Source organism: Xiphophorus hellerii, chromosome 13 (genome assembly GCF_003331165.1).
Source record: "Xiphophorus hellerii strain 12219 chromosome 13, Xiphophorus_hellerii-4.1, whole genome shotgun sequence".
Classification (NCBI taxonomy): domain Eukaryota; kingdom Metazoa; phylum Chordata; class Actinopteri; order Cyprinodontiformes; family Poeciliidae; genus Xiphophorus; species Xiphophorus hellerii.
In genome coordinates, this window is record NC_045684.1 from 25,117,075 (window position 1) to 25,143,849 (window position 26,775).

The 26,775-nt window shown below is 40.9% G+C and overlaps 1 protein-coding gene across 1 annotated transcript in view; it reads right to left on the reverse strand.

Annotated features, from left to right (window-relative positions):
* Window positions 1–22,404, reverse strand: part of kcng2 (potassium voltage-gated channel, subfamily G, member 2) — a 44,385-nt gene extending 21,981 nt beyond the window's left edge. Inside the window, exons 1-2 of the mRNA XM_032581158.1 lie at window positions 21,925–22,404; window positions 7,608–8,485 (exon numbers count right to left, since the gene is read on the reverse strand). Coding sequence (XP_032437049.1) covers window positions 7,608–8,390 — 783 coding nt within the window. The 5' untranslated portion in view covers window positions 8,391–8,485; window positions 21,925–22,404. The remainder of the gene's footprint in view (window positions 1–7,607; window positions 8,486–21,924) is intronic.
* Between the last annotated feature and the right edge of the window lie 4,371 nt (window positions 22,405–26,775).

The window sequence follows — 26,775 nt, forward strand, 5'->3', positions numbered from 1 at the left end:
TGACGTTTTAGATGGAAAAAATGGTCGAGGAACAAGAACTACTGTAGTTTAGATCTTTAAAATTATGGTGCGTTCCATTTGTAGTTGAAACTCGATCTGCCCCCAAAGACAGAATACAAAATGAAATTTAGCTTTCTGCTGGAACGCTACTACTTAATGCTTCAGGCCTATTTGTCTGGAGGATTTTTGAGGATGAAGTTCAATCTAGAGCTACTGAAATTTATCTCAAAGCTTTAGTGAGAATTTCTTTTTTTTTTATGGTTCCAGGAGGGGGTAGTTGCTTTCAAACATGCACTAATTGATTTGTCTGACTGCGAAGTTGGAATTTCCCAATTCCGACTACAAAAGACAGTGTTTGTAAAATGGACTTTTTTGAGCTTTACGTCACGCTATAATGTCATCAAAAACATAACCCTAACCCCTGCCCCACTACTCACCCTCCCAGTTCCTTCAGACTAGCCAGCAGCAATTAGCAAACACCTGGTGGAACTGTTCATCAGCTGAGCCCATCATAGGAGCTACTGCTCAGTGAAACGTTGGTAAAAACGTTGCTAAAGGGTTGATAGAGGAGCCATGTTGTGGTGACTTTCTGAAGGTGGAGTTTTTTTTAAGAGCAAGAGCTTTTAAAGAAACAGAGGCCCAATTTCGAGGCGTTAAATTGCTAAGTCAAATATCTTTTAAGACATATTTGTTATTTATAGCTATGAAGTTAACATAATTACTTGATTGTGACATAAAATGGCACAATGTGCCTGGAACACACACAATACTGCCTCTTTAAGGAGCTGGGAAATGCAGTGCAGCAAAAATGTCTCTTAGTGAGGCGATTGTGTTCATGCTCACAGCTTCCACATATAAAAAGAAAATGTTGACCTAAACACATTTTGGTGGAAGAAGGAGTGGGGAAGAAGTAAATGTGTGACTTTTGAAGCTAACAAATACAAGGAGTCTGTGTCACAGATTAAATTAGCAGATGAAAGAGAGCTGATGGTTAGCAAAAAAACAATGGGCCGAGATATTAGAACTCGTTGAAAAATACTTAGTGAGTGAATACTTCCCTGATTGTTGCTGTGAATAAAAATTAAGCGGGAACAAACACACTGAATAATGACGGACACGCAGGTCAGTTTGAAACTTTTACAAACAAGAAAGGTCTGTTTGACCTATAACCCTCATTTCTGGGTTATAGGTCATTTATTTAATATTGTGGTCACCATCAGATGTGTGTAGCCCAACAAAGATCATTGGACATCAGCTCAATTCAAATCACTGTCGTTACTTATCACTGCCATAAAGTAGCAGGGGTTTCTGAATGTTTTCAATGTTTGCCTGGTTCAATAACCCTAAATCAAATGAAAATGTAATTACCAGACCTCTGCAGAACGTGTTGTGATGTTGACAGGGTAATTCAACCATTAATTCAGTTTTAATTTGTTCTACAACTCTGGTGTAGATAATTCATCCATATTTTTAAAGCCAAGACGATAGAAGTTTGAGTTAGGCACCAAGGCTACATAGCCATTCTCCCCAACGTTTCATGAAGTCATGAGCTCATCTCAGACCCTGAGCATGTCTTCCACATGTCAGGAACTAAGGAGAGGGTCTCTGACCTGGGAGTCCACGGGGGAGGACGGGGTGGCAGAGGGGCAGAAGAGAACAAAACAGAAGCTGGAAGCAGTGCCAGGAGGCTGACTGCTCACACCTCTATACACTATATGCCACGCTTGAAATATTTGGCAGAGTGTGAGAACAATCACATAGAAATAAGTTTGAACAAGTTTGTTTTTATGCGCTTAATACATGCTTCCACTCAACTCCTCTTCTGCTGCCATTATTATTGTTAAGTACGATTGCTCTCTCAATACAGACATCTTGAGTTTAATTAAGTGACTGTACTAACTATGGGAGCATTCAAACCAGCCCTGTTTAGTCCGCTTTAATCTAGTTCATTTGTCTATTAAATCCGGTTTGTTTGGGGAGGTGTGAACGAACAATCGAACTGTGATTCGAACCAAAAAAGCAAACTCTGCTCCATCTAAAAACGTAAAATTGGGTTTTATTGAAGTGAACTCTGGTGCAGTTTAAATCCATATGCAAACGGCGAGAGGACTGGAGACCGCTCCTAAAGCAGGAAGTGGATTACAGCGTAGGGCATTCGGGGTAAATACAACCACCGCTAGCGGGAGAAATGCCTCGTTGTCTTTTAACAAAGACAAAAGAGAAGCTCGTTGTCTTTGTGTCGTTTCCTTTAACGGTTCTTGATCCACCTCAGACAAAGGGGGTAACCAGGTTATTCAAATGGTTTGCTTCGTTTGACACAGTGCAGTGTGAAAGCAAACCGCAGCGGATGAAAATGTAACAAATGTTAGAATTTTGATCCCCAATCGAACCGAGTCTACTGGACTATTTCCCAGCCACTCTTCCATGTTGATGCTATAATTTGCCACTGCTCTACAGTAAAGCACAACAGTATTCTAACAATAACCTGCATATTTTTGGTGAAAATGAAAGAAAGTTGATTTAATTGACAAGTATATGTTGTTGGATTTACAGCCCTTACAAAGTGAAGAGCAGAAGGAAACGGCTCTACATAAAAACACAGCAAACATAAACAGGAAGCATCTGGCAGGTGAATACTTTAATGGCAGCAGAAGGACAAAGAACAAGAATGACAAGATGTTGGTGAGTGTAAGTGTACTATCACTTTATGACTTTCTTTTTTTTCAGTGCTTATCTATCTAGCTATTGTTTTTTATTTGCTAAAAAAAAACAGTTATTTTTTTCTTTAGTCTAAGAAAGTAATATTAAAATTTATCAAAAGCCTAGGAGGAATGTAACAGAAAGCCCTAAGGATGTTAAAACAGATGTGACATAACTCGATTAATGACTTGAAAGGCTGTGATTTCAATATTTTCTAGTGTCGTTAACAGCTACAAATACGTGAAAAGAAGGCCACCTCATTATTCTACTAACACTTTCCTTTTTGGTTTGATTTCCACCTCTGGTTTCCAGTCCTAATGACCCGCTGCCATAATTCACACAGCGGAAGATCTGGAGCTCTCACCGATCTTTGGGAGGCTAATTGGCACTTCAGTGAAATAAGACTGGCCGTCTTTGCATTTGAAATATGAATTTTCCAAATTAAATATTGCTATCTTTGGAGGGGTTGTTGCTGCCACATTGGGAGAGGTAATGTTTAGTTGTAGGTAAAACAGAAAACATCTTCATCACTGTCTGTATTTTTATTTCCTCCCTCGACTTCATCAATTTCTCTTTTTTGAAGCTAACACTCTTCAAGCTCGCTGATGAAAACCGTAACTTTGACAGAGGGAGGAACTGCAGGGTTCTGCTGTGATTATACTCCAGTCCACTGATGCCAATCAAAAGATGAATTAGAGTGATACATGCACACCCTGCAGCCAGATCTCTGAGGCTTTCTGAAACCTTGTGGGCCGAGGCGGAACATGAAAAGTCTCAGGAATGAAACATTCCAAGCTTTAAAGTGTCTTTTTGCTGTTCTTGTCATGGGCAACCGCAACACAACTAGTTAGTTGGAACAAAAACCCGAGATTGCAATGCTTCTCTTTCTGCGAGATGAAAGCCAAACTCGGCAACAAGTGGATGTGGTTCTGCTGTGACTTTCAGGCCTAATTAAAGAGCAGAGTGTGATAGATGTGAGCGTCACAAAACCTGAGCCTGGCAGAATCCAACCTTTGATTATTATCAGCTGAGGATTGTTTTAAACATTTTCCTAATTACCTCTTAGACGTCACAGAGGAACCAACAGATTATGGGATCACTCTTTCGACAGGGAGTAGACCTTTCTGCAATTTGAATTGTTAAAACCTTTGTCGTAAAATAAATAAGAAATGAAGAGATGGGCTGTGGTTGTTTTGTGTACTATACAAATACATTGCAATATACTATAGTTGAATGGTTCATTAGAAAACTAATTCAGAAAACTAGTTCAGCACAAGCGCACAATAACAAGTTGCCAGTTAGAGCCGGAGTCTTCCAGCTAGGAAAAGTTAGAAAGACAGAACAACAGAGGTCCAGAAGTAGAGGATAAACCAGAACCAGCAGTATCACTGCCATCTTTCAATAGCACTTTGAGCTATAATTGGTAAATAGCTGTGGTAAATTGGTGGGTGTTGATCATTTGAGAAAATCCAGGCATTTTTGACTTGTAAAAGCTAGGTTTGTAACTTCAGTACACTAACAAGGTGTATCATTTTTCGTCAAGGTAAATTCCATATCTGAAGATGAGTGCTTGAAGCACTTAATAAATAAAGATGTTCTTGAATTGTTGTTTTGTGTTGCTTAAAAAAAAGCTAATTTGCAAGTACTATACGTTTCTACATTCTTAAGGTAAAAAAAATTCCTTTATTTTTAAGTTTTCGTCTGTTTTACTGTTTTGTTTAGTAATGTCTGCCACTTAGCGCAACATTTTGATTTGCTAGTTATGATTGGTTGTCTAGTTGTCTGATTGGATGAAAAAGAGCTGTCTGTGATTGGCTGGTGGTGTGGCTCACTGACCAAGAGTCTGGCAAAGACGCAGAACAAAAAGCTTGCCTGAACGCACACCGAGCGAGCGTGTGTGAGATGGAAATGGACACGCCATATATTATTCTTTGTTCAGGATATATGCGCTCACATCAGTCTCACTGAACGCCAACCTTCTGTGTATATAACGTCATGCACAGAGGGTTGCTTTTACGACGTACTAACATCTATGATAGCTAGCTTTATCTTTATACGTGACTCGTCCCTTTATTTGATGAAGGCGTTAGCTTGTAGACAGGCAGAGGTTATGGATTTTTGGCAATAAACAACAATAACAAAAAACACCAGACTTCAAACTCTTTATGCCTGACCTGGCAGCCTGCCAGGCTAATAATGCGCTGAGGGAAACCCTGCTGATGTCTTAATAATCCCTTCAAGGGTTATTAAGAGGAACATTAACCTCATTGTGCTGTCAAAGTGATCCTGATTACAAACATAACCTTCATATACTGCTTTTTAGTGTAAGAGCAAACTCTATGTCTCCATGTGCCTGCAATGAAAGCAGCTTTTTCTGGGTCTATGGCCGTACAACATACAGTTTATGTGAGCAAAGAGAAAAGAAGAGAATTAAAGACGATACAGCGCAATGACATCCTTGACACGCTAATTAATGAATGACATCATGACCCATAAGTTGATGAATTAATGAGAACTACTGCATGTCGGAGCTCAGAACTTCATATTGAATGTTTGGGTAGTGAACTATGAACATAAATTATTTCCACTAAAGATGGATGGACTGAATTTAGAAGTAGTGAACTGGCACAGCAACTGGCAAATATGGGCAATATATAGACAGATGAATTTGGGTCCTCTGGCATCCCTGGAGATTAGGTTATTTATGATAAAGGTTAAAATTCACAACATAACAATGGTGGCTTATTGTTCATCCAAGGCACGTTTTTACATGATTGACATGAAGTAATAGCTTGATGGGGGGATTAGTGTGGAAGTCCCAAAGCAATTAATTAAGAAATACTTACTCATAGCTTCATTTTTAGTGGTCATCTGCTTTTGGGAGGATTTGCATAAACAAGCTTTTACATGGTTATAATTTTTATAATCACACAGTTACATAATTATAATGAGCTCACTCTGTATTTCATCGCAGTTTTTATTATTTTCATTTGTGAAAGCAGGTCAAGTAAAATGTGCGGTATGTGAAACATATCTGAGGCTTTTTTGCAAAGACAGCGTACAAAACCAATTCCACCCGTCGTTTAAAGCTGTGGGGAAAACATAGCTGGTGTTTGCTGTCCTCAATCTCATGTATGGAGGAAAAAGCAAAAACAAAAAAAGTTGGAATTTGTGTTGCTGCAGAAGACAGACTGCAGAAACAGGAGGAAGTGTCGCACAATAATCTGGCACTCAAGTGAAGGGTGAGTAGGCCTGTTGTTCCTGAGCCGTCGCCTTGGTTTATTTCACAGTGATTTACAATAAAGCCCGGAAAGTCTCTGTATGTGGGCCGCTGCATCAACATATTCTGAATGCCTGCTGTAGATACTCCACTGCACACACAGCCCAAAGGCGATGAGAAAGAAATAAAAAACAGAAGGAGGCCTGAGAACGGATTCCCTGTCCCCTCTGTGAGCTGTTTAAAGGCCATCATGGTGTTCCCTCTGAACGTCTGTTTTGTATTTAACTCTTCAAATACACAAGTGAGGCCATTTATAAGACGCAATACTGTTTTTTATGCACAAAAAATAATATGAGTATCCACAAAATGGGATTACTGTCTGCTTCCATACTTCACTGAAATTAGAAAATCAATGTGCTCTAATCTAATTTCTATTTGAGAAATCTCAGGTTGTGTTGGAACGCCAAGGGCTGGGGGAAAAAGAAAGTTATTTTAAATAACTGTATGCATAGGAAGCGTAAAAGAAGCTTAAATCTTCTGAGGAAAACTTCAGTGGCATAGAGCGCCTCATAAAAGTAATTATACTTTGAAGTCTTGCTTATTTTGTTACACCACGACCACAGTCTTAAAAGTATTCAAATTGGATTTGGTGTGATACGCCGACACAAAACAAAGAATGTTGGTGAAGTGAAATGAAGAGAAATGGTTTTCAAAACAGTTCTGAAAATATGAAAAGTATGATTATTAGTTGTTTCTATGTGAGTCAACTTTTGTTGTAATTCCAGAAGCAAATCTTTTTTATGTCTCAGTTGCTGTGATTCACTTTCACACTGAACTGTGTCAAACGAAGCAAACACTTTAAAAAACCTGCTCCCCGCCACAAAACCTGAGCAGGTTTGTGGCGCCACCAGTGCGCCACAAACCCGCTCCCCACTGAAGGAAATAACAGAAACATCTGAAGAAAACGCTTCAGATGTTTCTTCAGGAAAATGTTAACAAAAATGGAGTAGAATCAGATTTTAGCGGTAGTAGGATTTCCTCTTTTGTCTTTGGTAAAAGATTACGAGCCATTTCTCCTGCTAGAATTAGACAAGCCTTTGGTTAGGTCGGTTTTACCCAGAATGCCCTACGCTATAGTCCGTTTTTCCTGCAGACCGACTTTGCGTTCACATATTCAATCAAACTGCATCGGAGTTCGCTTTAACCAAACTGAGACCTATGTTTGTAGGCGGACCAGTTAACTTTTTTGTTTTGCATCAGAGTTAAATTGCATGTTCACACTCCCTCAAATGAACCAGACTTTTAGAGCAATTCAACAACAGTTTGATGAAAGCAGACTAAACAGGGTTAGTGTCACTCAAAGACATTTGCCCCTATCCTATCAGAGACAAGTAGCATCTCTGAACATCCATTTTCAACAGGTTCTCAGTTGGATTCGGGTCTGAACTTTGGCTGGGTCACCACTTAAATCGTGGTTCTATAGGTTTATGGCTGAACCTCTGCCCTAGTCTCTAATCGTTTGCAGCCTCCAACATATTTCTTCCAGGACTTGCTCTGTGTTTAACGTCATCGATCTAAGTCTGAATAAATCTATAGGGAACCAGTTCTTTTCTTGTTGTGTCTCACAGGTGCTAAATTAATTTAGAACTAGAATCTGTGGAAAAAAATCGTGTGGACGTGAACTCACCCTCTCCTCCTCCTCTCTGAGGTCCGGCATGGTGCTGACGCACAGTGTCACCGCGGTGATGGCTACAAACAGCACAGACAGGCAAGCGAAGATCTTGCCAGGAAGGCCCGAGTGCGGGTTCTCCACCATGTCCCTGAGCCTCCGCATGCAGCCCCCCGAGAAGGTCTCCTCCGGCCCGCTCGGAGGCTGCTGGCTCTCCTCGCAGGACTGCGGGGAGGTGAGCTCGGCCTCCTCCTCCTCCAGCCTTTGCAGCTCCTTGTACTCCTCCTGCCTGAGGCGCAGCTTGCGGAGGCAGCACCACTCCAGGTTGTCATCCTCCAGGCCCCAGTAGAGCAGCTCCTCCTGGAAGGAAAGGGCGCACATCTCCCTCAGCAGCCTCAGCTTCCCCGCCGCCAGGAAGGTCACTATGATGCGGAAGGCAGACGGGTTCCGGTCGAAAAAGTACTCGTTGCGGCTGACGTCGTAGTCGTCGCACACGTCCATGATCTCGGCCTCGTTGCTGCAGCTGCGCAGCTTGCCCAGTCGGGTCAGCGGGAACTCATCCAGCGTGGACCAGGGGATGTGATACTTGATCCCCCCGACGTTGATAATGGCCGCTCTGTCGGCCACGCCCGCCTCGTCTCTGTCCTGCTGGTTCGGCTGAGGCTGGAGCAGAACCTGGGCTCTCTTGTAGAACAAGCCCTTCTTGGATGTGACTTCCTGTGGATTTTCCACACGGTTAAAGCGGAAAGGGGTGAACTGGTGGTCAGTGTTGCCTGCCAAGAAGGCCACCTCCTGGTACATCACTGCAACCCGGCTGGGGGAACCTGTCCTGCACAATGCGTCGAGTGTATGAAGCGACTGGAAGCTCGTCACCCATTCAGCAACAAAGATCACATCTGTGGAATAATAATAATAAAACAAAACAAAGTAAATAGTTTTCTTTAAACAAACTTATTTAAAAAAAATTTTATGAAAATCCCTTAAAATGTTTGCTATTGCTAATCTTTAAACCCTTTAAAGCATCACCGGTCCAAGAATGGAACCCTGGGGAACTCCACCAGAGATAAGGGCAAAAAAGGATACAGAAAGAAGGAAAGCAACAAAGCACGGTCTTAACCGACGGGGTCGCACTGACCCAGAGTGCGCTTTTATGGGGGGGGGCTGTGTGTGTGTGTGTGTGTTTGCGGTTTGATGGTCTGATAGGACATCCATATCACTTCCCCGATGTCCGACCGTGACGTCTGATGCGCTCCTTCTGAGCGTCGTGCTAAGACCATGAGAGGGTTAAAGCTTCTCTTAAAGCGTTAAGATCTGAATTGCCCTGTTGACAAACTTAGAATATCCACATTGCCTCAGATGGGCAATCAGAATATTGTGGTCTACAGTATAAAAAGCAACCATGAGGTCAAAATCACAAAGAATGGCAGAATATGAAGCTAAAACCATATCATTCTTTGTGTTTTTTGTCTGACTAAGAGCTTTACAACCAGACTGAAAGACTTAAAAATTAAAATGTTAACTAACAAAGGATTGGAACGTTACCATTCTAATATTTAAAGTTTTAAAATACACCATTGGTACGAACAAAATACAGCCTTTTTTCTAATTGAGTTTACATATGAGGAGGTAATAAAAATGATTTGTTCTTTGTATCAGGTTCTCAAATTATTCAAATCTGACTTCAAATGTACATAAACACACACATTGCTGCCGTCTATCAATGTGTAAATGGTTATCAGATCTTTTCCAATCTGTTTGACGTTCATCATTTTGTGGTGAAAAGAGAAAAAACACTGCCAGCTTTCACAGGAATGAAAATCCAAGCAAATTCAACACAACTTTCAATAATAACAATATTAATGATATTGAAAAGCTCTATGGTTCTTCTTAGAATAGAATAGAATAGAATAGAATAGAATAGAATAGAATAGAATAGAATAGAATAGAAGTACTTTATTCATCCCAGCAGGGAAATTACTTCGCAGTTACAGCATAGAGACAAGACACAATAACAACTACCACTGAGTAGTAGTTGTAGATAAAATAAAAAATAAAATATAAAATGCTATAAATTGTAAAAATATAAAATGCTGTTAATATAAAAAGCAACTTAAGAGCAGTCCTTGCAAAGATTCAAAAAATGCAGATATGTATATGTAAATATATGTTCAGCAAGTGTGCCACAGTGCAGTTGTGCAAAATCGGACTGATTAGTGCAGAACAATGATTTAGCTTTTATTGTACAGTGAGATGGCATGTGGCAGGAAGGATTTCCTGTATCTGTCCCTACAACAGCGGAGCTGGAGCAGTCTATGTGAGAAGGTGCTTGTCCATAATAGACAGAACCTTCTTCAGTGTCCTCCTCTCCACCACAGTTTCCAGGGACTCCAGCCTTAGTCCCAGTACAGAGCCAGCTTTCCTGATGATTTTGTCCAGTCTATTAGAGTCGCTGGCTCTGATGCTGCTTCCCCAACACACAGCAGCAAAGAAGATGGCACCGGCAACAACACTGTGATAAAAGGTCTCCAACATCTTGCTGCACACTTTGAAGGATCTCAGCTTCCTTAAAAAATAGAGTCTGCTCATCCCCTTCTTGCACACAGCGTCAGTGTTAGATGCCCAGTCCAGTCTGTTGCCGATTACAACTCCCAGGTATTTGTAGTCCTCCACCTCCTCCACCACTTCCCCTTTGATCTTCAGTGGCCGTGAAGATGTCTTCTTCCTTCTGAAGTCAATCACCATCTCTCTGGTCTTACAAATGTTGAGCCTCAGGTGATTCTGCTCAGACCACTCCACAAAGCTGTCCACCAGTGTCCTGTACTCCCCCTCCCCTCCATCCCCTATACACCCGACAACCGCTGAGTCATCAGAAAACTTCTGTAGGTGACATGACTCAGAGTTGTACTGGAAATCAGTGGTGTACAGGGTGAAGAGAAAGGGAGAAAGCACAGTTCCCTGTGGAGCTCCTACGTCACTGACCACCACATCAGACAGGACACTGCCCAGACGGACAAACTGTGGCCTGCCTGTCAAGTAGTCAGTAACCCAGGAGATCACTGAGTCGTCGACACCCATCCTCCGCAGCTTCTCACCCAGTAGCAGGGGCTGGATGGTGTTGAAGGCACTGGAGAAATCAAAGAATGTGATTCTCACAGTGTCTCCTCCACCATCAAGGTGCGAAAGTGCTCGTTGCAGCAGGAAGATGACGGCATCGTCCACTCCTAAGTGGGGCTGGTAGGCAAATTGCAGGGGGTCTAGAAACGTCCTCACCCTAGGCCTCAGCTGGGCCAGGACCAGTCTCTCCATGACCTTCATCACATGAGATGTGAGAGCAACTGGTCTGTAGTCCTCTGGGTCGGATGGCTTTGGCTTCTTGGGAACAGGAACCACATGTGATGTCTTCCACCGCAGCGGGACTCTCTCCAGCCTCAAGCTCAGGTTGCACATGTGTGCCAGTACAGGGGACAGCTGGCCGGAGCAGGTCTTCAGGATCCGTGGTGTAATGCCATCAGGTCCTGCAGCCTTCCCCTGGTGTAATCGCTCCAACTGTCTCTTAACCTGGCCTGTAGTCACCGTTAGCTGGGGGTAGGTGTTGTTGTCTGCAGTGGAGATGGGGGAGGAGAGGGGAATGGGGGGCTGAAGGAGAGGTGGTGTGCAGGAGAATGCCGGTAGGTGGTTTGAACAACTTGGGGCAGTGTGGATGTGTGGGGGGATGGTGGTGGTAGGGGAGTAGCAGGAGGTGAGCTAAACCTGTTGAAAAACTGGTTAAACTGGTTTGCTCTATCCAGGCTCCCAGATGTCTGTGTGTCCTTCCCCTTCAACCCAGCGATTTGCTTCAATCCTTTCCACACATCTTTCACACTGTTCTGCTCGAGTTTGGACTCAAGCTTCCTCCTGTAGTTGTCCTTGCATGTCCTCAGTGTCTCTCTGAGTTCACGCTGGACTCTCCTCTGCTCCTCCTTATCTCCAGACCTGAAAGCCATCTTCTTTTTGCTTAGAAGTGCCTTCAGGTCACTGGTAATCCAGGGTTTGTTGTTGGAGAAGCAGCGCACGGTCCGGGCTGGCATGACAGTGTCCTCACAGAATCTGATGTAGTCCGTGATGCAGTCAGACATGTTGTCGATGTCCTCCCCATGAGGCCCACAGAGCACATCCCAGTCTGTCGACCCAAAGCAGTCCTGCAGTGCCTCAGCAGCCTCCTGTGTCCACCTCCTCACCGTCCTGATGCGCACAGGCTGCCTACTCACTCGAGGGACATACTTGGGAGTCATCCTTACCAAGATGTGGTCCGACCTGCCAAGGGGGGGCAGGGCTGTGGCGCTGTATGCATCTTTGGCATTAGCATACAGGAGATCCAGCATTTTGTTTTCCCTGGTGGGACAGTCAACATACTGCTGGAAGTTGTGTAGAGTTTTGTCCAATGAGGCATGGTTAAAGTCACCTGTGATGACCATGAAGGCGTCCGGGTGTTGAGTCTGGAGTTTGGCTGCGGTAGAGGAGTGAAGTGAACAGACATGAGAGCCAAGGTAAAACTGTATATTCATCCATCCATCCGTTTTCTGTTCACCCTTGTCCCTAATGGGGTCGGGAGGGTTGCCGGTGTCTATCTCCAGCTACGTTCTGGGCGAGAGGCGGGGTCACCCTGGACAGGTCGCCAGTCTGTCGCAGGGCAACACAAGAGACATACAGGACAAACAACCATTCACACACACTCACACCTAGGGAGAATTTTAGATAGACCAATTAACCTAACAGTCATGTTTTTGGACTGTGGGAGGAAGCCAGAGAGAACCCACGCATGCACAGGGAGAACATGAAAACTCCATGCAGAAAATCCCCGGGCCGGGAATCGAACCCAGGACCTTCTTGCTGCAAGGCAACAGTGCTACCAACTGTCAAAAAAAATCCAGTTAGCATGTTAACTCAATGTTCATCAATAAAAATTGGATCGATGAGCTGGAAGCAGACATGTTTACCCACAACCCACAGCAAATTAAAACCTATAATGTCAGCGCAAACATTCATCACTAACCGCCAAACACGATCATACGATGGTAGAGTGATGATTTGTGCTTTTATTGTTGCAGCCATTCCATAAGCTCCTGATTTATGGGTTGTACTTAGTTTTTTATACTCTTTTTTTTTTTTTTGCCTGATTTGTGTTCATTCAACAATGACACATTGCCTCTTATTGTGTTTCTTGATGTGAGACCTTAAAAGGCTTTTTTTTTTTAAAGTTGGACCAACCTGTGCTATTTTGAAAAGCCATTTGATCTTAACTTATGTAAGACATAGTCTGACTCATCAGCTGACATGTATATTTCAGACTCTGAATGTCTGACTTTCCCCCCCATGCTGTGACAGGAAAGTGTGCAATCCTACTATGTTTCTTTCTCGACAGAAAAAAAGAAGAGCAAAGTTTTGTTTTAAGACGACATGATGACTTTTCTTTTTACATCCAAAAAGAGCATGTTTCCTGCGCTTAAATTGCAACAACGCCTCAAAGCGCAGCATGCGGACGCCATGCTGCGCTTTGAACTCACTCGGCTTTAATTAAATTTGTTGCTTTTCCATTTTACCGCATCGACGGCCTGTTCTGTTGAACATACCGCAGGAAATGCACTTCATCGCGTCGACCTCGCCGCCGCACACCGAGGCGAATGTGAAAACAAAAGAGCCTCTGCTGCCGCGTTTAACAAATAATGCTTGAACACTGGATGCTCAATGTTTAATCTTGTGCAGCAGGGGTTTATGCATTTTTTAGAATTACACTGATCACAATCTATGATTTGATGCTGACTTTTTTCTGTGATTAACAGTAACTTGTGTAGATGCGGTTTTTCTGAAATGACGTAGGCATTTCACAAGGTATAAACAATGTATGTTTATAATGACACGTAGATCTGGGAGCCATATCCTTATCTGATACCTGGAAAAAAAAGGATGGGAACTTTGTTTCAAGTCGTAAAAAGAGTTTTAGGCACAAAAGGAACTTGGGGAGGGGGAGTAAAAAATAGAAGAATTAACTGCACAAAATCACAAACAAGCTCTTCAAAATGATTTTGGCCCAATATATATTTAAAGAGAGTGCCAAGACTATTTTTTTCATGGACACACACAATGAGTTCTTTGTCTTTCTGAGTGGAAAATTACTTTTGATCTTCCAAAACATTTGTAAGAAAGGCAGATTTTATTTTGAAAGTCTATTTTCAGTGCTTTAATTGAGAAATGTTAAAGTGTTTTCCACGCACATATTGCCTTTTAGTAGCAAAATCAAGTGTGTGTCACCTTCAGACACTTGACTTAAAAGAAACTTTACTTTGCTTTGAAAAAATATCAACAAAAAAAAAAAGAAGTAAGAAGTAAAAGAATTAATGGCACAAAATCACAGTAACAACACAAACCAGAGCAAGCCTCTTTTTAAAAATGATTTTCCCTCATATGTATCTCATGTACAGTATATTTAAAAGCAGTGCCAGGGCTATTTTGTTCATGAGTAACAAAATGAGTTGTTTGTCTCTGATTGGAAATATTACCTGTGACCTTCCAAAACATTTGTAAAGAAAGGTGGATTTTCTTTCAAAGTATGATTGTCTGCCTCTGCAAGGTTTTAACAGAGAAATGTTAATCTCTAACTTCCTCTTCCTCAATGCTCTCGCTGAATCTCACTGCTGGCATCTATCGCTGACTACATGCCACACATCTTATCTCCTCAAAAAGGATGCTTTAGAATCTAATTAAACATTTTGGAGGACGCCAGCGCACTTTTTGTGTGTGTGTGTGTGTGTGTGTGTGTAATCTTTACAAGTCGTACCACAATCTAGATTAGATCAGCAAAAAGGCTGAAGGACTGGGTGTTAACCTGAGGCAGCGGAGGGTTGGGTGGACGGATTTAACAAGGCTCCACACATCATCGCAACAAATGAAGACAGAAACCTCCTCCTCCTCAGAGTTTGCTCCTCTGTCATGAGGCCGATAGTTTGGAAACGGCTCGTTTTGCTCCGGGGTAGAGGGTCAGAGGGTCAGAGAGCGCCACCTTTACAGCAAGTCTGCAAAATGCTTCTGACAGGAGCGGCTTATTGAGCATGACGTACAACCCTGGGGGGGGGGAATAAACTGAATCCAACCCAAAACAGAGAAATGAAGAGTCATGGAGGGCTTGTTAGGTCATGGGAATATCTGTTTTTTTAAACGACTTAGAGTGTTTATAGAAAGATTATGTTTTATCTACAGTTAGATCCAAAATGAATCACAGATTTAGATTTTTTGTTTTCAATCAACCATGAAACTTGAAACGAGAAAGTTTTGTTGTGAAAAATGAGTAATGATTTTTTTTTTTATCTGTCTTTGTGTATTTACTCGCCTTTTTTCATTCACCACTTAGTGCATTCAAAACAAACAATGCAGACAGGTATTGATCTACAAAATAACCAATTTGATAAGCAAAGAGGACAAACAACAATAACAGAGTATACATTTTTTAAACAGGTTTTTTTTTGAGTAAATAATTCCTTAATATGGATTTTTAAAAAGTACTACTTAAATTGGTAGATTATTTCACTACTTATAACATGGGAAAAGGGTCATAGACATATAAGGATTTCAGCCAGGCTAAATTAAAAATTTTAAAAAATATGTATATCCATTGCAATTATTAAAACATTTGAAAAGTTGTGCAAACAAAAATCATAATTTAAAATTAAAATGAGACCTTTTCAGAAGTTTTCTATGAATATGTGTGGGTGTGGTCTTAAAAAATGCCATGTGGTGCGACTGTGATTTATCTTAAAATAAGATATTTCACATGATGAACTAAACATTATTTTCATAAGTTTTCCATTTATTTATTTTCCATTTATTTATTGTGTTTAGAAGTTTTTTAATTTGTATGTAACTGTCTGACAGCTTTCCTCCCCCCACAAAAAATGAACCAGTTCCATTTATAATTGTCTTGTATTTTTCTTCACCATTTCATCAAACTGATAAACACCAGTCACTTGATGATACCAACAACCAGACATTTTTAAATGTCTGGTTGTCTTATTTCATGTGTACTAAGACATTACGACATTAGCACCAGAAACTAGACCAAAACTAAAGGGTGAGATTTTGTGTTTTTGCGGCGTAGAGACTGAGGTCATACGTCTTTTTATTATCCACTGAAACTCTGCCTGTCTTTACTGGTTTACACACCAACAACAAAGACAACAAAATGACAAGTCATGGAAAAATGGTCAACAAATTTTGGATGCTTTAATTAGGACGAAATAACTGAAGTGCAAAATTGTACTTTTTATGTTTGCCTTTTGTAAAACTTTACAGTTGGTGTTAAGGTATTGTTTAGAATGTCTTCCAATAATACATAATTACTTAGTCAAAGTTTTAAATTTACTGTAATTCTTTTATGTCAGAAAATCTCAGGATGTGTCTTTTCAACATGCAAACTGGTTCTGATTATAGAAATTTGCACAAGTTGCCTATAAGTTACATAGCTACTCATTGTTTTTACGTTTCCAATTGACTTGTGTGTTTGGTTTATGTGGAACTACGTGGCGACAGAGTCAGATAGAATATAAAACCCAAAGTTTCCCTCTTTTTCTTTTTCTCTACTTTATTATACATGACCCTGTACCTGCAGCTCAGGGGACACTTTAAATGCAGGATTGTTCTTTTGCCACCAGTTGCTCATGCAAACCAAATTTGCATGACTCTTTGCATAAATCAGCAATCTGCAAACCACTGATGCCCTCCCACATCCACTCCATCTTCATCTCTGCAAGAGGCCTGAAGGACTCGTACAACGAGAGCTTAAATGACACTGAACCATTACCTTTCTGACTGGTCACTTCAGGCCGTTCCTTTTTATTCATACTCCACTCCACATATATTAGGGCATTTAAGTCCTTTGCCTTCAAAACCATGGCAGGAAATGAGACAATAGAAATGTGTCTTGTAATCTAGAAAGATTGAAAATGTCATAGTATGAATTAACAGAGTATGTTTCACAGAATAATGATGCTTAATATGTACGGCTTATCCGCATTGGGAAATGACAGAGGCTCGCCGTTTCATAATGAGTCACAGAGGCTGATGGTAATGTTCAGAAAGTAGCTCGATTATTGATTCGACATCCAATGTTCGTAGCTGGAAATGGAAAAGCAGCACAGCCGGCTTTTCTCGTATAAATTATAAATGTGCCGAATGGGTTGACGGTCTTTAACCCAATGCTCGTTATTAATGGACTCTGAAAGCCCAACAATGCGGCAGCACTTCTGTGCAGAGTGGAGCCGTCGAACAGAACGAAGACTTGGAGCGTGTCCAGCAATGTGTCCGAGCGGGACGGCTTTCTGCAGGAACAAAGAGCCTGGAGAGGGTGAGGAGTTTCAGTAATACGTGTGGTTACTTCCACAGAGGAGCTGTAAGGCCAGGGAAGTTTTATGGGACGAGTTCCAAGGCTGATGTGCAGTTTCTCTTCTCTTACGGTGTCTTCACACCTGATTGTAAAGTAGACTCGGCTTGATTGGGGACCAAAATTGCAACATCCATTATATTTTCAGCTGGTGCCACTCGCTGCTCTGTGTCAAACAAACCGAAACCTTTGACAAAGTTGTTTACCTCCTCGCCTGTGGGGGCGCTGCGCCAAGAACCACTGAAGGAAACGACACAAAAACCTCTGAAGAAGACATGAATGCAACGGAATGTCAGCAAAAATGGGTGTAGCGTCAGATTTCAGTTATAGGATTTCTATTTTGTCTTTGGTAAAGGACCACAAGCCACTTCTACTACTAGCGCTAGACTCTCACGTTTGTTTTGGTTGTATTTACCCAGAATTCCCTGCGCTACAGTTCGCAGAGCATCCACATATGCATTCACACCACACCAGAGTTCACGTCAAAAGAACCAAGAGCTATGTTTTTAAGCGTACCAGAGTTCACTTTTTGGTTCGCATCAAAGTTTGATTATGAATTCACACCTCCCCAAACAAACCGGACTTTCTAGGCAAACAAACTAGAGAAGTGTGGACTTGGAATGGAGATTAATCGACTTTACACTCAATCCGACTCATGACCTCACTTGGACTAGAGCCGTTTGACTTCTATCTTCTAACACCAAAAATAAAGTGTGTGACAGCAGAACTGTGCCTGCTGAACAATCCAGCCCACTGTGTGCCTCTGGCTATTTGCCAATGTTTCCTCCTCATGTTGCTGCAACAAGCACAATGACTCTCCCGTGTTGTTTACCTGCTTTTTCTTCTGCTTCCTCCAATGAAAGCAAAACATAGCCGACAGAGGGGGAGAGGAGCTGTCATCTGCTGCCATCAAAAAGGAGCACAAAGTTGAGAAAAGAAGGAAGAAAGCCGTGCCTGGTATCACCCAGGATGCAACGCAACATCAGTCTGATCAACTGTAACGGTAAGACACTGGTGGGAACATTTTCAATCCAGCAAGCGAGTGTCTCAGGATGGATTCTTAATTGCGAGACTGGAGACTCATGCTGCTGAGTCATGAGTAAAGGTGATACGTCATGTTTTGAGCGGCTTTAGAGGCATTTTGCACTGTATGTTCTATTATTCCTGCATTGTATGCATCTCCAGCCCTCTTTCTGCTTTGACTTCTTCTAATCTGAGACAAAATGTGCAACGTTAAACTTTTCCTTCAGGCCAAGGCTCCTGGGAAACAACTCTGCATGAACTGAGCCATTTGCTTCTATCTTTTTTTTTCTTTCCAGTGCATTTATGCCACTGTATATGTCCTTCACTTTATGGCAGCTCCCTTGTGATCTCTGTGTCTGACTCTCTCTCTGCAGGCGTGTTTGTATCCAAGGCTGTCTGTCTCAGTCCTGCTGCTGATCATCTCACCGACCTGTTTGTGTTTTTCATTCCCTTCTTGTTTCCGGTCGTTTTAGAGAGGCACCAATCAAGATGTTTTTGTTTTTATCAATTTCAGATTTACGATTTTTGCAACCCCCTGCTCTGCCAATATTGATTTTAGCCAATTCTCTTTAAGATTTGTCAATAAAAGAATTCAAAATAGATTGTAGCTTTGCTGGCTTTGGGGTCAGTAGGAGCAGAGGCGACGTCACACTGTGTGTGACAGAACAGGAAAAACTCAGAATTGCAAGACTACATTTTAATGTTCTGAATAAAAAGAAACAAATCATTACAGTGACACTTTAAACATTAGCATAGTTAGCATTCCTAACTGTAAACAGAAGTGTCTATGTATAATCACTAGAGAATGTAGATCCTAACCTACAGCCCCATATTTTTCTGCATATTCTACTACTAACAAGTGAAACAATTATTTTTGCGGCAACAGTTCAACCTGCCTGTTATCTCCTGCAGCATGAAGCATTTAAATATCATTTTACATATTTTATGTGTAAGAAATGTTTTCAGTAATACTGAAAGCCAATCTGGGGTCATCTTTCCTCAGTAACCATGACCACACTGAAGAGTGTTGCTGTTAGCGCTCTCTGATAGCACTAAAGATGGGGACGGGGTTTGATGTTTGAGTTTCTGACCCACCAGTGCCCAGTAAGGGCTGGTCAAATTAAAAGTTTCTGATTCTAAATTGACCACTGCGTTTCTCCTTTCTTTAAGGACAAGGGCACCTTACCCGATTAATCGATTAATCGGATGAAAAAAATCTCCCATGTTCTGCAGATTCTTTTCATTTAACCACTTAAGATTTTTTTATATAATATTAGAAATACATTAAAAGATGGAAATCAATTATTCAATTCCTTTCTTAAATAAGGAAATAAATATTTTATTGCTTAAAATGCAGTAACACAGCATCCCTTTAGTGAGGGCTTGGTCATTTGTACTGCAGGATGAATCTGGAGTTTTAAAAAAATCCTTCTGACATCAGCATGTGAAAAACTCAGCCCTTTCTGCTTAACTGAGCATCAGTGGGATAGGGAAGATACTGTATGCTGACTATTAATAACTGAATTGCAAAAAGTGCTTAATAGGAGCTTTTTTCCCTTTTAACATAATTTGAACCAGGTGGAGCTAAAATAAGGCAACTTGATGAGTTTTGGGCAACATATTTACATAAAAAGAAGGTTTTTCATCATGTAAATGTAAAATTATTTGCACAGTTCTAGCTTAATAACTGTATGCTCCAGTTAATTCACATGCGACTAAATTAATTGCTGATTAATTCACTAATCGATTCATCACGATCAATCATTTCAGTCCCACTTTCGTCACGCCATGGCTTCCGTTCGGTAATGTGACACTGTGGAAAAATGCAACATTTAGAAATAAACTCACTCGACTTCCCTAACTTCCTATTTTAGCAGTTCCACCATAAACTCATTGTGAACTTTTTAGAGTAACAGCTTCCACACAAAGTCAGCCCACTCCCCCGAGGAAAAGACTTTCTTAACTTCACCCTCTGTCTCTCTCAACGCCTCGCATCATTAGGGCTCTTCTGAAGTTTCCTGAGCTCTATGACAATCCGTAATTGAAAATTAAACCTGCGCTCCGACTCTGACGCTACGTGTCAATCAGAGCAGAGAGGGAGCCAGGCAGGAGGAGGAAATGGACCGAATAAAATGCCTGTTTAGTGTCAGAAATGGAGGAGGACGGACTTAATTGAACGGTAATGTAGGAGTGATAGATAGCGTTACAGAGGAGAGTTTTAGAAAGCTCTTTATGTTTAAAACCATATCCGAATTCAAGCGTACATTTGTTCACGCTTGGGCTCTTAGAATTTCTGAAGCCTCCTTTAGATTTTTAAACCCTACAGAACTCACAATATGCAGTAGTAAAACTAAACATTTAAAATCTAAACAGACCAAGACTACAGAGATGCATTGTGAGTCTCCAAAAATGCAGAAAAACAAACCAGATATGTTCCTTGTCTCCTTCCGCTAAAGGCTTCCAAATACTCACTAAACGAGCAACAAAGTTGCTAAGCAGGCAGCAGTGTGCAACATTCACACTCTGCCCAGCAACTAGTCCAAAAGACAATATTTTAAATATAATATGTTATATTTATTTAAATGTTTCCTTGCAAATTCACTTACAGTATCTGTTCATCAGACTTTAGGTTCTTTGATTGATTTGCATTTCTAATGCTTTTAATATTTGTTATTTTCTTTTAATATTATATTTTCTTCTCATCGAGTTGCTGAATGGACAAGAAGTCCATGTTTCATCTTTGTCTATTTGACTTATGTTCATAGTGATTGTATTGGTTCAGAATGTCAGCTTTTTAATGTCTTTATGCTGTTCATATCTGTCTGTGCCGTTTCCTCACTTAATTCCACATTTTTTTATGTTTTATTCTGGATATTAATCTAAGCATTTGGCCACATATTTGTTCAAGTTTTTTTTTTGTCAGTTCACTGCCTGGTCATTGCTGAAACTTCTATAAACCATAAAAGAATAAAGAATAAAACTTTGTCTTGGATTTGAAAGCCTGGAAAATCATCTATTAACAGAAGCGTTCTATTTCAGATCAATATAGACAGCAAGTCATACAGTGTCATGAATTGAATCTGATTGAGGTTTGTCGTGTTTTCAAATCATTTTTGATGTAGAATTAAACCCAAAATGAATATTATTCAGTAGGTTTTTTTTCTCAAATATTAATAGTTTAGTTCTTTTCTTCCCTCTTTGGTTGTCTTACCAACAGCCATTAAATACTTCAACCATTTTTGGGGGGAGAGTTAAAAACCTAACGGACTCAAAACTCAACTCTGCCCATTTCTGCCTCTAGTTCAGCTAAATAAAACTCATGCAGAGCTGAAAATGTTACCTTTTGAACAAAAGTCAACTTATAATTTTTGATTATAATTTTTGAAATGGAGAATTTGTTGTCTTTTTTTTTTTTTAAAGAAGCACAATATTATCTCTTTCTCAATTTTAGGTTTGAAAATAAAGCAAAATAGAAAACTTTTGAATTTTTTAAATTTTATTTAATTTTATTTTAAAAATTTCAGGAAATTTGTGAAAATCGCGCAGTTTCCAACCTAATGGCGAGAAAACTCGACCAAAAAATGTTAAGAGTTATTCTGTAATGGAATTTCTATTCATTAAAACACTGTTTATTGTTTTAGACTAACAAGAGCCGCGGGTTGCAAACCTCTGCTCTACTGGAACATACATGGCAAAACAAAAAGAAGAGAAACAATGTAATAAATTTTGACAAAGCACTAAATGGACAGACGGACACAACAGAGAGGAAGATGGCTGTTACAAAGAGCGGCACCTCTGGGAACTTTTTGTCATATTGCGAATAACTATATATTCAAATATAGACTATCTTATGATTCCAAACTCTTTCGACAGTTCTGCTGGGTCTAAGCCAACAAGACTCACCAGGTGTGCTGCGGGGCGGGAGTCCATCTGCTCCGGCTTGCTCGCACGAACGCGTCCCTCGCCACGCAGCATGCCTTTAAGTTTTCCACGCAGACGGTGCGGGACATCGTAGCGAAGATTTCACGCGGAGCTCTCCGGACTTCCTGCTCTTCCTGAAAGTCCCGCTTTCAGCAGAAGCCGATTGATCAATCTGGAAGTCCGCTTCAGTGACGACCCGCCGGGGGGGTTTCGGCCCCTCTCTCCATCGGAGGCGACGTGGCAGATGTTCCACGAGAGGGTGTGCGCGTGTGTGTGTGTGTGTGTGTGTGTGTGTGTGTGTGCGTGAGAGAGAGAGAGAGAGAGAGACCGTCGTGGTGGTCACACTGCTTCGCGCGAACCGCTCAGGTGCGTCCGGAGCTGCGCGCGCTCCGCTGCGCTCTGACAAACACAGGCTGATCTCAGAGCAGTTTGAGCGCGTCAGAGGGAGGGTCTGTCATCCTCCGCTGCACGCCGAGCTGCGACTTTTGATTCTGACTGAGTGGACCGTCGATGGATGCCCGGGTGAGGATTAGGACCACTGAGAGAAAGATGAAAGAAAGAGAAAGAAAAAGAGAAAGAATTCGGACTTTTTGACAAAAAGTCAAAATTCTGAGAAAAAATTTTAGAATTCTGAAAAAAGTCAGAATTCTGAGTATTTGTTTTCTTTTCAGTGGTCCTAATCCTATTATCTTGCAATGGTAAGCCAAAAATATTTACACCAATTTAACTTTTCTGCCTTTTATCACTTCACATGCACAAACTTATGTGAATTTTATTGGCATCTTTTACTCCCAATAAAATTTGCAAGATGTCAGATGCAAAGTTACATGTATTTTATGTTTTGTTTGATACGTGCAGCATTTTCTTGACAACTGAAAGGAACAGAGTTACTTGACTGTACTATGCAATTGCACTGTGTGCCTGATAAATACACTATATCAACCCATTCCTGGGTACATAAGGACTGGATAGGCAACAAATTCATTTCGGGGCATTCATTTCTCTCTTCATTTTTGAAATCATTCCTCTTAAAACCTTGGAAACCCTTTATGGAGCGACCAGCAGTGTGTTCTCCGTCATATTTGCATTGCGGTTGAGCTTCTCATTAGGCAACAGACACACCCAGACTCCCACCACAGAAAGCAGCCATCTGCCAGCGCAGACTCACAGCTAGTTGGGGGTTTATCATCTGAGACAACAGCCTCCAGACCCTGATGACTGCTAAAGTAAAACAAGTGATGATGGCAGCAGAAGCATCCATCATGCCTTGTTAAACGCCCGCTAGCAGCGCAGGGATAAAACTACTGATACAACGAGTTCCACCAAGAACCACACTGAAGGAAAAGACACAAAAACCTCCTAACGAGACACAGAGCGCAACTTCCTCCTTCACAAAATGTAAACAAATGCAATAGCATCAGCTTTTAGCAGTTGTAAAAATCCTACAGAGACCGTGAGTCATTTCGACTGCTAGACACAAGGGTTTGTTTCGGTTGTATTCGCCCAGAATGCCCTGCGTTGCAGTCCACTTCCTGCTTTTGGAGCGATCTCTGGTCCACTTGGCGTCCACGTAGGTATTAGAAACACACCAGAGTTCACTTCAGCCAAACCGAACCGAGGCGGACCAGATAATACCAGAGATCAATTCAAACCTCGCCAAAGTCGGAACCGTTCCTGCATTACACCAAGGTGCTTCCGAGGTTTGATGAGGTCAGAGTCAACTGATTGTGTGCTTCGTCTTGTACAACCACCTATTACCTATTGGAGTAAGAACAGATGACATGACAAAGATCTGACAGCAGCCAGCCTGCTGACCCTCACTGATGCCATAAGTCTATTATTGATCCCTCTTGTGCCTCATCTGTTTGCTTCCTCGGTTGTCACTCTCAGTACATCTCTCGGTGTCATATTTAAATACTCTGCCTCTGGTATCTTTATTTATTCATTCTAACAGCTTCAGGTTGTAAATTTTATTCAGTGGTTGTTGTATTCTGTTAGTGACTCTAAAAGTTTTCTCTCTGTAGGGCTGGGAGGTGTGGAGATGATAAATGTGAAATTTTTGCCTCCCCGGAAAAAAGGGACAACCAAACAGTTGAGAATAAATTGAGAGATAAAATAACAACAGCAGCAACAAAATTGGACTGGAATAGTCTGTCATTAATCTGTCAGACAGGCAATGCATTCAATTTTACAATTTTAGCAGCTATTATTTGAGCTGTCCATCACAATCAGTGTTTCAGCTTTGATTCCTTTTGGACCATTTCAATTTCTTTTATGACAAAAAGAGAAATCTTGGTTTTAGCTCATTTTTATTTGCTTATTTAACTGAGTCAAATTTCTTATTTGTTTTGTTGCTGTGTTGTATTTTATTGTTATTATAATTATAATTTGGTTTTGTTTAAACGGGTCACTTCTGTAACTGAAATCTTAAACTGCACTTTCTTGTGGAGTACCTCAAAGTTCTATCCTCAGTCCTATTCTGTTTTTGTTGTAAAAATGCTGCGACTCGGTCAAATCGTCATATTTCAATAACATTTTTTCATTTGCATGATTTTCACCCCGTATGATTTTGTGAAAAACAAATCAGAGAGCCAAAGTATTCCACTAATTTTGTTGTCAGTGGTCCTGGATCCACAGATGCACTAGACTAACATTTTGGATTGGTTGCACCAGTGTCCCTGACTTTTTTTTTTGTAGGTGCCCACGTAAAAAAAATTCTGTAAAGCACATTTGATTCTGCCGTTTGGCTGTTTGAAATCTTTTCTTTGTTTTAGTTGTTTTTGGGTGATACTGTCAACAGAACCTCAAAATATTGATTGCCAGACTTTAAAGAAGAGTGTAGTTATTGCAACGGAGTTGCTTGTGGGAAACAATTTACTGGGTCTCAGGCAACTTCTACCACATCTTAGCACAAATACCCATCAACTAAACTATAACCATCTGCTAAGCCAGAATTTTTACAGTGCGAAGTAGAAATATATACTCAGAAATAATGAGATCAAACAATTTTATAGTCACATAATTGTGTGACAAACGTAATATTGGCCTTTAAAAAGCTTCTTACCTATTCTGTGTTCTGCGACACGCAATGAAATGCAACATCATGCAACAGCTTCCACCCTGTACCTTCCCTGCTGAATAATTCCAACATCTTTAAGTCGTCGTGTTTTGAGAAGCAGCATTCCGATTTTCATATGCAGTCAAAACTTGTAGTGGGCTGACACCAAACTATTAAAATTCATGAGGAGTTCCACAGATTTTACAGCCTGGCCTCCATGTTGGCGCAGCTGCTTAATTCAATTCAAAAAGGCTTTATTTATCCCATAGGAACAGTGAATGTTGTTGTAACTCATATTGTACAAGTTTGTTCAAAGAGTTGTTGCAGATGCTGATGTGTATGGGCTATTTTAGTGGTTTTTAAAACTAATAGTGTTGTTATATGAGGGTGCTGAGGGTTATTAATTATATTCATTGTTTTATGAATCTCCAGGTGTTCCAAAAGAGTCTCCAAATCAGAACCAGCCTTCTTTATCAGGTTGTTTAGCTCTTTAAAGTCAGTTAGAGAGGATATGCTGCATCTTGCTTCAAACACTGAAAGACCTGCAGAGTATTTCTGTAGATGCAGACGTCTGTATTGGGCCTGAAGTTAGAGGAATACAGAATGAAATAAATTGGTGCGAATACAGTACCCTGTGGTTACTGTATTCGCACAGTATACAGTGATACACTGATTAGACACACAGTCCTTCAGTCTCACTAACAAGAGTCTGTTTGACAGGTAGTCATTGATTCAGGTGACTGTTGACTGTCTTCTGGTGTTTCTGACATTAATAAATCACACTGAATTGTGTAAAATGTACTGGAGAAATCAAAGAACATGACCCTCACAGAGCTTCCATTACAAGGGATTATGGGCTAAAAATGTATGATGAGACATGATGTTACATGGATTAAATCAAGTTAACAGCGACAGAATCAACACTTGCGCTGATGATCTCTTGCCTTTTTGACATTTCCTCTCAATCTCAGTCAGATTAGAAAGATTTTTTAACTCTTTCTCTGGAATATTGACCTGATTTTGGGATCTTTAAGGTTCCTCTGGAAGGTAAAGCTCTAGCAACTAGCATTTTTGTCTTCCATATTTACTCAGATACAGGTTTTCAATTGAATTATGATACTACAGTTGCCCGGTTTGCAGTAAAAATGGCATGTGCTGTAAATACGGTGGTGTACAGTAATGTGTAGTATCCATTGTCTCCATTTGGCCTTATCTGACTTAAATGTCCCATTTTTTGTTTAGCTTGTTTTTTTTTGGGGGGGGGGGGTTAACGTTTGTATTTACTCAAGATGTCTTAGTCTGATATTTTGAACTTGGTATCTTGTGGCTGACTCTATGTGAACTCCTTGATGTTCAAACACATTTTTAATTGCAGTGCGTTTATGTTTAGACAGGGAAGCCTTCTGATTTGCTTTGCTCTTAGAAAAAATAACAAGGTTTACTTTAAAATGAACTCATTAAAGCAACTGCGTTAACCTTTGAGGTCAAGAGCTTTTCTCTAAACTTCTGTTGTTTTGCCACTTTTCTAAGCTCATGCTACTTGTGAGCTAGCTTGAGGATAAAATAATTTACAGTGTAGTAATAGTAAAAAAAACTCAACTCTGGGGCGTGCCGTGGTGGCGTAGGGGTTAGCGCGACCCATATTTGGAGGCCTTGAGTCCTCGATGCGGCCGTCGCGGGTTCGACTCCCGGACCCGACGACATTTGCCGCATGTCTTCCCCCCTCTCCTTCCCTGTTTCCTGTCAGCCTACTATCATATAAGGGACACTAGAGC